This window comes from Toxorhynchites rutilus, chromosome 2, assembly GCF_029784135.1.
Source record: "Toxorhynchites rutilus septentrionalis strain SRP chromosome 2, ASM2978413v1, whole genome shotgun sequence".
Lineage (NCBI taxonomy): Eukaryota > Metazoa > Arthropoda > Insecta > Diptera > Culicidae > Toxorhynchites > Toxorhynchites rutilus.
Window position 1 is genome coordinate 221,712,951 of NC_073745.1, and position 12,215 is coordinate 221,725,165.

The window sequence follows — 12,215 nt, forward strand, 5'->3', positions numbered from 1 at the left end:
TGTCAGAAGTAATCCCACGTCATAAAACGCGTTTATGTGGAGAAAAACCCGCCTAAAAAAACTGAGTGTACAACAATTCAACAGTATTTAAACTGATATCTTTGTGTTTTTTTCACAGGAAAGGGTCGCGCAGGTCGTGTTCGTCCGGGCAAATGTTTCACGCTTTGTTCGCGTGCCCGTTTCGAAAAACTCGATGAACACATGACTCCCGAAATGTTCCGCACACCGTTGCACGAATTGGCACTGAGCATTAAATTGCTCCGGCTGGGATCGATCGGCCAGTTCTTGTCGAAGGCCATCGAGCCACCGCCACTGGATGCGGTTATCGAGGCAGAGGTGCTTCTCAAGGAGATGAAATGTTTGGACGCGGCCGAGGAGCTCACACCATTTGGAAAAATTTTGGCCCGCCTGCCGATTGAACCCCGACTCGGAAAGATGATGATTTTGAGTACATTGTTTGGGGTATGTGACCCAATCGGAACCATGGCCTCATACTCGGGTACTTTTTCGGAAATCTTCCAATTGGACGTTGGCCAGCGGCGCTTGATGACCCATCAGAAAGCGCTCAGCGGGAACAAAAACTCGGACTACGTAGCTATGCTTACGGCTTATAGGGTAAGAACAATTGACACTTCCTTGAGTGATATTTACTAATTTCTCCCATATTTCATGATCAGATGTGGAGTGAAAAACGCCGTCGTGGAGAGGAAGCCGAAATTCAGTTCTGCGAGTGGAAGGGTCTTCAGTTGCCGACGATGCGAGTCATTTCGGAAGCGAAGCGCCAACTGTTGGATCTGCTGTCGCAAACAGGCTTCCCAGAGGAATCTATGGTTGAAATGAGCTTCGATCCGAATGAAAGTGATCCAAGCTTGGACATGGTACTGGCTCTGCTTTGCGTTGGCCTCTATCCGAATGTTTGTGTGCACAACGAGAAACGGAAGGTCCTTACCACCGAATCGAAGGCTGCCCTTATCCACAAAACCTCTGTCAATTGCAGCAATCTGCAGGTTACATTCCCCTATCCAGTGTTTGTGTTCGGCGAAAAGGTTCGAACCAAGGCCGTTAATTGCAAACAAATGTCTATGGTGGCACCGATCCATATTTTGCTGTTTGGATGCAAGAAGGTCGAATGGGTTGATAACGTGGTACGAATTGACAACTGGATGAACTTCGATATGGATCCGCAGCAAGCGTCGCTAATTGTTACGCTGCGACCGATCATCCAAGATCTGCTCATCAGAATATCGGAGAATCCGGAAGAGGTCAATCAATTGGAAGAAAAATATCAAAACTTGCTCGACGTTGTAAAGGATTTGTGCTCGTTCGAAGCAGGAGATTTTGAAATCAAACGAGAGACAGGATTAACGCCTTTGGATCAGGCGCGGTCTAATTCTAACAAGTTCCCACGCTCAGATAACGGAGGGCCTCGATCGGGTGGCTTCAATAATGGTGGTGGCGGTTTCGGTGGTGGTAATCGCGATGGCTACGGAGGTGGATACGGAGGAAACCGAGGTGGTGGCGGTTACAGTGGGGGCTTCGGCGGAGGTCGAGGTGGTGGATTCGGTGGTGGTGGCCGAGGCGGTGGTGGAGGATACGGAGGTGGATTTGGCGGTGGTCGAGGAGGTGGAGGACGACGTTGGTAATTTTATTTAATATTTATTACTGGAAATTTGCAGTAGCTGAATAATCATAACTAATCAAACTTTTAACCTTACTTAAAGATGTAGAATTAGACAATGGTATATCAAGAATAAAGATATTCAAAAATAAAGAAGCATTTGTCAACTGATCGCATAAAATACTTTGATTCATCTGCAGTAATATTTACCCTGTTTACGGCCGTATCTGAATTTCGAAAGACACGATCCGAATATTTTTGTAAAATACATTGTTATGGTCGTATGAATCCGTTCGAATGAGACTGTTTTCGATCGTTAAAATGTAATCAGGCACACTTTAACTTTTCTAAACAATTCGAAACACGAAATAGAACAGTGCAAGGATCTATATATATATATATATATATATATATATATATATATATATATATATATATATATATATATATATATATATATATATATATATATATATATATATATATATATATAAATGGATTTCAGTCTGTCTGTCTGTCTGTCTGTCTGATTCTTATGGACTCGGAAACTACTGAACCGATCAACGTGAAAATTGGGATGTAGGGGTTTTTGGGCCCTGGGAAGGTTTTCGTGATAGTTTGAGACCCCTCCCCCTTCTCTAAGGGGTGGTTGTCATACAAATGAAACAAAAATTTCTGCATTACTCGAGAATTATTCAAGCAAATGGAGCTAAATTAGGCATATTGAGGTTTTAGTGTGCAATAAATGTTTCTATGGTGGTTAGACTGTCCACCCCCCTCTCTAAGGGGGGGGGGGGGGGGGGTTGCCATAAAAATGAAACACAAATTTCTGAATTACTCAAATTAATCAAGTAAACGAAACCAAATTTGGCATGTGGAGGTTTTAGGATGCAATAAATATTTCTATGGTGGTTAGACACTCCTCCCGCTCTCTAAGAACGGGCTGTCATACAAATGAAACACAAATTTCTGCATAACTCGGAAGCTAATCAAACACAATTTGGGATGTGAGGGCTTTTGGGTATGAGGAATTTTCCTATAATGGTATGACACCCCTCCCTCCTCTGAAATGGAGAGGGTGTCCCATAAAAATATTACACATTTCAACCAAAAATATTCCAGCCAAACATGACAATTGAAAATTTTCGGAAAACTCTGAAGGAAAAAGGGAAAATTCGGAAGATTAAATTTCCATATGTTCTAAAATTACATACTGGGGCTGATTCTCCTGCGCGAATGGAATGTGACAGCAATGAACTCCTCAAAGTCACATGACTTAGGTCACCGTATCGCCGAAGGCGATTGCCCTTACGTAAGAGGTTCATTTCGGAGTGAGATACCAAATGAATGACAAATGGTGCAGTGTTCATTGAAATATATGCCAAAGCTTGTGTTTTTGCAAAGGCTCTATGCATTCAATGTGTTTTATGAATATATATTTTTTTGATTTAAAAAATTTTCATTTCTTGTTACAAATATGTACAGGGAATAATTTCGTTCATCTTTATAAATTTTTTCCTCTTATTATAATTGATGAATAATAATATCACTGGGATAAGAAGATAAAAAAAAAATATATTTGCAAATCTGTTTTTGCAGTCCCTTTGCATTAATATGATTGTATGTTATATCAATTGTTTTGATTTTGTATCCGTGTTTTGATTCTGCATTCGTGCTTTGATTTAGTGTCTGGTGCTAATTCCGTAATATTTACGCTAAAAGTTTGGTGAAAAGGTTTTTAATTTTATAGCCTCCTCACATAAAAGCCATGCAGGTAAGATATATTTATTATCGCATTTAATAAAATTCCAAAAGCTAAATTTTATCCATAGATAATGAGCAGTTTCGCCTTTTGGATAGATGATGACATGCAGCTGAAGAAGATCGCCAACTCAACAAAGAGAATAAGCCAGCAGACAAGAAAATTACCATCTCAAGTTTGCCATGTCCCAGCTGATCACGAAGGATCTTCAGCCTGCCTTCATCGAGCATAACGTACTAAACGTTTTGACGGATTAATAAGCTCCGTTACCGAACAAATCGTTGCCTTGTTTGCAGATTCGAGAATCTATTCTGGAACTTCTTTTCGATGTAAGATTGTCGGAGAGATTGCAGTGTTTAGACTACCATTAAGTAATGTTTGGATTTCAGTTTCCTTGTATTGAAAAGTCCTATCTCAAATAGCCAGGAATTGAAAAGGCCGTGATGTACCTCTACAAGCACCCTCGAGAATCCAAACTAAACTGATAGCGCGCTGGAAAATTGATATCCGAATGGGCTCGACCTATATTCAACCTGAGCATCGATTTCAAAGCGATATCACGTGAGGAACGCCAGGAACGAGACTTGCAGCAGATGTCCAAAAAACGCAAAACCTCGCCGGACCCACAGGGTCAGAGCAGTACCAGCAAAAAGGGCTTACCGTTCACCGAGGCTAATAAGTAACAATTATGATAATAGGAAGCAACTTCTTTATTATAATCAAATTCGTTCATTTTTAGGGGTGTATTACGATCCGGAAGCAAAGGATGGGTACAATGGGCTCGCATTCCCATGCCTTCGGGTAAGGAGTACATTGTTCGGCCAAAATCAACAAGTGATATTGATATGAGTCGGGTAATTATTCCTACATCTTTGAAGCTGCAGTTCTAGAGAAAAAAGCGATAAAAGTAGAATAATATAAGAATAATAAAATTAGGCTGCAAAAGTGGACTTCGACATTTTTTATATCTCAGAAAATTTGAGGTTTCTAGTCACAATAGGATTTTTCTCCATCCTCCTTATCAACTCCTGAAACTGCTTCCGATTTGTCACACGTAACCTGAAATATATAATTCTATCATAAATGAAGACGCAAATCGCACTCATTTTTTGGCTTCCATTGTTCGTACTTGTCGATAACAAAAGAGGATACGACTTCAAAAGTCACAAAATGACAAGTTTTTTGACTGCAATCGCCCACGAGAATTGAGTGAGTGTTCATGAGAGTTCATTCAAGGTAAAAATCTCACCATAGTCGCCTTCGGAAATTGAGTGAGACAATTTTTCCGAGCTGTCGTTTCTCATTCGCGCATCAGAATCAGCCCCACTGACAAGTGCTGTTAGTCCATTTGATGTTTGATGAAACTGGAAATGGATTTTAATGTGATGAAATGCACTCCTATATCTTCTTCTATCTATACCAAAAAAAAAAGGATCGCCAGATGTGTTGATGAGAGCAGAACTCGAGGAAGGAATTGTCCGATTTAGGGCTGTCTTTATTCTATCATATTTTCTGTATAAAACATTTATTCCATGTAACGGAGAAACATGTTATTTTTTTTTTATCTGTATTATAGTGACTTTCAACTCATTTGGCTGGTTCGTTACTTTTACTTCCATTTTTGGAAGACAAACAAAACAAAAAACAAATTTTTGGCGGGTCAGCTAGTGTGAGATATTTTTGCTAATCGAATTGTCAAACCGATACCAACAATAATCACCCTAATTCTTGTTTATACATCAAAAGAAAAAATGTATTCTAGATATTTTGTACCAAATAAATGATGAGTATCGTCAAGTAGCATGTGTACACTCAATTTTGCAATAGACTGTATAATAGTGTTTTATTATGATAAGAGTTGTGCATTAAACAAGTTATAGGTAATTCAGGGAAAACTACACCTTCCACTCTTGTCACTCTTGATCTATAGTACAATGACTTTGATCTGTAGTACAATTTCACCGGAAACAATTATTCTCTATACGGCTAGAATCATGTGGCCTTTATACCCCTAGTGGTAGCCAACGTTACCACGCATGATTTTAGTATCATCATTTTTATACCTTTTTGATTTACCATAAAAAATTATGAAATAAAAGGTCAACCTTCTGAAAATCAACGTGATTGTACAAAACATCCTAAATATCGGTGCTGACACAATTGAAATGCTTCAATTTTGTATACATTGTGTTTGATTGTACCTAATGCTTAGGGTGGCCGTCATACCCCGTCCTCCCCTACTGTAACTACGAGAAAAATAAACGTCTACAGATGGAATGCACATCATTTTAAAGCTGCAACTTTCAAGTATTAGAATATTTTAGGAACATATATTTCTCTTGGTATGTGTGTAGGTTAGGGTGGCAGCGAAAATGGTCATGTAAAATTTCAAAAACCGACCATGTACATTTTGTTTATTGGCCCGAAAATGACCTGTGCAAGTTTTTAGCTTAATCGGACATGATTTAGGGGTGCCTCAAAGCGCACAAAGTTTTGATTTTTTGAACCTCGAAAATCTTTCTAAAGGAAATTTGGAAAATAGATTTTTTTCGGTGCCAAACTACTTAAAAATGCATAAAACGTCGAGATCTGGTGTTATCACGAAAAAAAAGGTTTTGGATTTTTTCTGCATCTAAGTAGGCTCTCAATTTTCGTCAATTATTTTCTCCTGCTAGAAATCGAAGATTGGCAACTTTTCGAGTAGCTTAGAGACTTTTTCCAAAAATCAAAATGAGCAACAACGTAGTCAAGCGGAACCCAACAGGTAGGAAATAAGCAGTAATTTTATCACTGATGTGCTTTTTATGAAGATCTCTATTAACCATGGAAGGGACCAAATCCAAGAAACCAATTCCCGCGAAAGTTGACTCTGGCATCGCGAGAATGCCTTCCACAACGACGAGAACCGAGTCCCCCCAACATTCAAGGCTACCGCGTCCTTTGTCCGGCCGACAAAGTAGTCGAAGTATTCAGGAACGTAAAGCGGCTACCGGCGTAATGGACAAAACTCGCCCAACGAGCAGTGGCTCTTTCAATCGGTTCACCAGTCAATCAAAATCGGATGAAAAAAGCATTTTGAAAGTGCATCGTCTCGGTATGCTACCCACGTATCTCCGAAAACCCCGCTCTGCTAGCTTCACTGAGAAAAATCCACCAAGGTCTAATGAACAAAGATCTAACGAGGCTGGCGAACACGCTAAGGAGATGCTCGAATTTGTAAATGTGCGATTTGAAAAATTTCAAAACGATTTGGCCATACAGTATGGAAAATATTGTGCTTCGAAGGAGGCATTGAATGAGGAAGGAATAACGAGCTCGGATGTTCGGAATAACATATCGGTGCAACATGCTTCTGCAGGCTTAGAAGAGGAAATCGCGCGTGTTTTTGTGCAGACCGAGCCGGTGGAAGCTGCACTGCAGACGGGGGTTTGCCCACCTTTCGAAGGTTCTGGGGGCACTCCAATGGAAGCCACTGTACTGTTCGACCAGCAACAACAGCTTACTGTGGCGCAAGAAAAAAATCACCAACTGGAGATAATGTGTGCGCAACAGCAGGAACGAATCGAGAATCTGGAAAAAGAGGTTGCAACCAAAGGAGCTATGATAAGCAAGATGGAGAATGGGATAGATGAGGTAACGTATTTTTAGGAGTACCGGTAAGTTTCTTCGTTTTTTTTTTGACGTAGGACTACGTCTCACATTAAGGGTGCCAAATCAGCAAGCAGGTCACGTCACGTTTTTATATTAAAGTTAACCTTAATAACTATTCTTGCAGCGAACTGATTTTAACGAGCTGCATACCAATCGAATTGGAAGTTTTCCGAAATTTGTTTGATATGATATACATTACAATCCCATAGTCTGTATATGGTTGAAATTGATGAAAATGGGAAGCATTCCCATTTCCCCTTAAATTTGTTCCATCCATTTGTGTGCTATCCCAAACAGAGCTGTCAATAACGGGCAACTTATGCAGCCGCTAGAATAAAAGCAACGGAGGGGGATAGCAAAAAGAAAATAAATCCGGAAAGTCATGGCATGCTTTGATGAATAAGGATTCAGATTCTGGACTGGTCAGCTTTTTTACTAGATTACAACCCTATCAAGAACTTATAAGGAGTGATAGTACGAATAGTAGATGCAGCTTACAAGCATTATGAGTGATTTGAAGAGCTTAAACGAGCAGTATCCTCTGAGTAGAACGAAATACACACTATAACATGGCGCAACTTGGTCAAAACCACCCCGAATGGGTTATTCCAACTGATTGAGAACTAAAGATGACCTACGAATTAGAAACATATTATAATTCATATGAAATTGACGTTAATTTTGTAAAGAAGTGAGAGTTTTTCCATCTGGTTCTATAGTTATGAAACACTGGAATTTTAGTTTTTTGAATGTTTCGCGCCTGAACACAACAATGAAGTTCAAATGGCCAGCCTTTTAAATGTGCATAGTTATAATATTCTACACTATATACTGCAATTCAACCGACTTCTTACATATCTCTGGAAACTCGGTTTGGAGGCGAATGAACTGCAAAGTTTAAAGCCTCTTAAAAACAAAGAAACGTGAAACGTGGAAACTCAAAAAATATGAGTGGTTCTATAGTTGTGAAACACAGTGTATAAAGTTACAATTTGTGACATATGACCTATTAGTGTATTGTTTTCGCAAAGGCAAGAAAGAATCGTTGCTTCTTGAAATGATTCTACAAATCCACGCAAGCCATTAAACCTTTTCAGGGTCACCGGAACATTTTACTAAAGAGTTATTTATGAAATTTCAACGTATTCGAAAATAATATCCGAAATGATAAACCAACAATTTAAAAAAAAGATTGCGTAGTCCTACGTCCTAAGCGGTCATATCTCAGATACAACCCCTCGATTTTTTAAAAATTAATGCTTTATTCAGCAAAAATGATTACAAATTTAATATTCAATATATTGTCCATTGCTAGTCACAACTTTTTCCCTTCTTTCTGGCAATCCGGTTTGTCGGCCAACCACGAATCGATCCAATTTTTGACTTCATCAAAATTGGAGAAGTGCTGGTCAACTAGGCCATGTTGCATCGATCGAAAAAGGTAGTAATCGGACGGAGCAATATCTGGAGAAAACAGTGGATGAGATAGGACCTCTCATTTCAGCGTTTCCAAATATGTTTTGACCGGTTTCGCGACATGCGGCCGAGCATTGTCGTGTTGCAAAATAACTTTATCGTATCTTTGCTTGTATTGTGGCCATTTTTCCTTCAATGCAAGGCTCAAACGCATCAATTGTCGTCGGTAGAGGTCCCCCGTATTGGTTTCATTCGGTTTTAGCAGCTCATAGTACACCAGTTGGTCCCACCAAATAGACAGCATAACCTTCTGGCCGTGAATATTCCGCGCGTCCGTCAATGTTAATGCATGGCCGGGGTTTCCATACGTTGCCCGACATTAAGGATTGTCGTAATGGACCCAGTTTTCATCGCTAGTAACGATTTGATGCAAAAAAAACCTTTCTTTTATGTTGTTGGAGCAGTTGTTCGCACGTGAAAAAACGGCGTTCGACGTCTCGTGGCTTCAATTCATACGGCACCTAATTTCCTATCTTTCGGATCATTTCCATTGCTTTTAAACGATGGGATATGGTTTGCTGTGCTACTCCAATTGTGTCTGCAAGTTCTTGTTGCGTTTGTGATGGATCTTGACGTTCGCTCAGTTGGAGCATTGTCACCATAAACTTCCACCAAAATGCGATGACTTTCGCAGCTTTTTTCTTCATATTGAAGTAATAAAGTAACACTCCCCGTAAAAACAGTCGTTGGTACGAAATTCTACATATTCTACATTCTACATATTCGAAGTGGTTGTTTACGCTTCAACTTTTTGACTTATACTGAAAAAGACGCGCAATCAGAGATGAACCAGCCTTCGGCTGAAAATCTTTTTAATAAAGAAAAAAGACACGCAATGACAGTAGCTTTCCAACGAATGTCTGGGAATTTGATTCACTGGAATAATAATCAAGTTACGCCATATGTTGTTAAACCGAAGAAACTTACCGGTACACCTAATATTTTATTTCCATATTTTTATTTTTTTCTAATTCTATCATTATTGAAGATGAGGAAAATTTCAAATGCACAAAATTCTCAGATGGGAGAGTTGGAGCAACGATTAGCGGATGCTTTGAAGATCTGTGAGGATAAAGACAATCAGATATTGGAACTCAACACAAACTTGGGTTGGTATTTCTATGATTTTTCTGACTTCAAGTTCAAATTCACATTAAACAATTGGTTACAGAAACAGTTCAAAAACAAAAAAGTCTTGTCGACCATCGAAACGACGAAGCGTTGAAGATGGTGGTAAGTAGTACAGAAGACCATTGCTATTAACAGTTACAGATTGAGTTTCAACAGGTCACACTCCAAACCGAGGTGGAACGACTTCAACGGGAGAACCGCCAGCTGATTGATAACAAACAGCAAAATGATATTCAACTGAAGATCCGCGCTCAGCTCTTGGAATCTCTAGAGGCGAGTAATCAGAGTCTCATCGCTCGATGTGCTGAATTAGACAAGCCTGGAGTGAAAAATGAGGTAATAAGAGCGATTTGCATATTGATCAACGTAAAGTTGGCCTAAAATTATCAAACAGGAATGGTGTCTACTCTGATTCAGGTGGAAGCACAAGCGAAGTTCGAAATATCTCGAACATTGCATAACATTTTGAGTGTAGAGCAGAGCCAGCGTTCGATGGAGAAACAAAATTCTAGTGTCTGTGATCAGAAATCCGTTCAATCCAAAGTGGTTAGCCACAAAATCTTGGATGTTTTGAGGCAGATGAAAAATGAGAATCTTCAACTCAGGGGGATGATGTAAGTTTGAGTGCTTTACCATGTCAATTGATAATCTTCAGTGCAATTACCGCTAGCAGTGAAAATAAATGTGTCCGGAACAAAGAAGAACGGGTCCCCGTGGATAATCTTTTAAACAAACAATCGCGGAATAAACTATGTCAACTATTCCCAGAAGAACTACCGTCGAACGATGTGATTCTGGAAGATGATGTGATTGATGAACAAATTACCAATAGAATCGTATACGACGATCAAATTACCGGCAAACTTTACCATTAACCATTATTATTAAATTAAATCAGTGAAAAACTTTCTATGTAAAATAGCAGAATTGACATTGCCTTATTGTAACTAGTAGGAAGCGACCCTTTTATTTTTATTTTACAATGATGAGATTGGATCTTATTCACAACATTGTCAATGAACTCGGTTTTCTGGACATTGCGTTCGTCGTAGAGTTGCGCCAGTTTGTGGTTCATCCTCCTTCTCCATACTTCGTTTCCCTGCACACCACCCTATATTGTTCTGAACACTCGACGTTCGAAAACACCAAGTGCTTGTGATTCCTCCTCGAGCATCGTTCATGCTTCGTGCCCATAAGGAACAACCGATCGAATCAAGGATTTGTACATGGTACACTTCGTACGGGGTCGGAGTTCGTTGTAGCTTAGGGATTTGTGGCACGACGTCCGTTGACTATGCATCTTCAAATTTCAAGGTTGTTGTTGTGATCAGTAGTTATCAACTAGCCAATGAAGATAAATTCATCTACCATATCGAGCTCGTCGTTGCGACCAGTCCCTCCTGCTAGCATGTATTTAGTTCTAGATGCATTGATCTCAAGTCCAATCAGCCCTGCTTCGTGTTTCAGTCGAGTATACAAGTCCGTTGCCGTCGCATGTGTTCCTCCGATTTTGTCCACGTCGTCGGCGAAGCAGATGAACTGACTAGATTAGTTGAAAATCGTGTTCCGCATGTTGCAGCAGACAGGAGAGTCCATCGTCTTGTCGAAGTGAGACCCTGTGAGCATCAAACGATTCCAACAGATCGTCTGAGATCCGATTCCGTTTGCCGTTGTCTGAATCAGGCTTGTCACCTTCCGGGGAAAGCCGCGTTCGTCCACTAATCTCCATAGCTGTCGTCGGTCGTTTCTGTGTGGCATCTGAACAGCGTTATGATAACCTTGATCACAATGACTGTTATGCTTCGCTGGAATATCCCACTCTTTGTACATATACTTGAGGGGTCACGACATTTGTCATCTTTCTCCCGGTTGGTCAATAACGGCTTCTTCGGACTAAGGTTTGTTACTTGTAGCTGTGCGTTGATTTGTTCCTCGTTCCAGGTGACTACACAGTTTCTATTATATGCGGTCTTGTAATTGACGAAGATGTGATGCGTAGGGACCTGATACTTTGAAAGATAATGATGATGATGGTGGCCCACCTCATACCCCCACAAAGTGTAGTATCTGCCTAGGTTCTTTTCAATATCTATTCAACACTCCATGCTGTCGTGTCGAAAACTATTTCTATTCAACTGTCTTTTCCGAAAGTCCATCGCTAACTGACTGCCAATAGCCATTGTGCCGTGACGCGCGCTGCTCGGTGTTTTGCTCGTTCGTTTGTACACTTCGGTGCTCTCTCTCGACTTAAGCCGGGTTCAGACGGTGCGAGTAAGCATACGAGTCGGTCTAGTCAGTTACTGCAGTACAGCTACTCACACCGTGTGAACACATCATGCCAGTTAGTGTCATGTGTGATTCGGCGTGCGAGCTACTTCAAATTTTTTTGAATTTACTCGCACTCGCATCCCTCAAAACGTCAAAAACAGAATTTAGCGCTCGAATCAGCGATGCCAAATCTTTACATTGTCTTTACATGTCTCTATTTTTAAGATATTTGAAAATATGCGAAGATTATTATAGACTTGAAAATTATTGAAAAAACAAATAAAACCCTCATAGTTTCTAAGCGGAATC

At 40.1% G+C, this 12,215-nt stretch overlaps 2 protein-coding genes and 1 pseudogene across 5 annotated transcripts in view; all 3 read left to right on the plus strand.

Annotated features, from left to right (window-relative positions):
* LOC129765371 (dosage compensation regulator) overlaps positions 1-1,792 on the plus strand; it is a 31,173-nt gene extending 29,381 nt beyond the window's left edge. For both annotated transcript variants that reach the window (XM_055765622.1, XM_055765623.1), the window contains exons 5-6: positions 119-615; positions 678-1,792. In XM_055765622.1, coding sequence (XP_055621597.1) covers positions 119-615; positions 678-1,643 — 1,463 coding nt within the window. In that variant the 3' untranslated portion in view covers positions 1,644-1,792. The remainder of the gene's footprint in view (positions 1-118; positions 616-677) is intronic.
* Positions 1,793-3,386: 1,594 nt separating this feature from the next.
* Positions 3,387-4,467, plus strand: LOC129766696 (protein IWS1 homolog; annotated as a pseudogene).
* Positions 4,468-6,052: 1,585 nt separating this feature from the next.
* Positions 6,053-10,531, plus strand: LOC129770437 (polyamine-modulated factor 1-binding protein 1-like). Of its 3 annotated transcripts, none has more exons than XM_055773276.1 (7): positions 6,053-6,144; positions 6,211-7,013; positions 9,496-9,616; positions 9,679-9,740; positions 9,795-9,974; positions 10,056-10,252; positions 10,309-10,531. In XM_055773276.1, exons 1-7 carry the CDS (start codon positions 6,111-6,113, stop codon positions 10,511-10,513), a joined length of 1,602 nt encoding a protein of 533 aa, XP_055629251.1. In that variant the 5' UTR covers positions 6,053-6,110; the 3' UTR covers positions 10,514-10,531. The 3 variants fall into 3 exon arrangements, with proteins under 3 accessions (XP_055629251.1, XP_055629252.1, XP_055629253.1); XM_055773277.1 differs by having other exon boundaries at positions 10,312-10,531; XM_055773278.1 differs by lacking the exon at positions 10,309-10,531 and having other exon boundaries at positions 10,033-10,183.
* The last annotated feature ends 1,684 nt before the right edge of the window (positions 10,532-12,215 follow it).

What these genes read in the sequence shown, in the direction of transcription:
- LOC129770437 (XM_055773276.1), top strand. Translation starts at nt 6,111, where the DNA reads ATGAGCAACAACGTAGTCAAGCGGAACCCAACAG. An exon ending in TGGAGAATGGGATAGATGAG is followed by an intron (nt 7,014 to 9,495) that starts GTAACGTATTTT and finishes TCATTATTGAAG; the next exon opens with ATGAGGAAAATTTCAAATGC. An exon ending in GGAACTCAACACAAACTTGG is followed by an intron (nt 9,617 to 9,678) that starts GTTGGTATTTCT and finishes AATTGGTTACAG; the next exon opens with AAACAGTTCAAAAACAAAAA.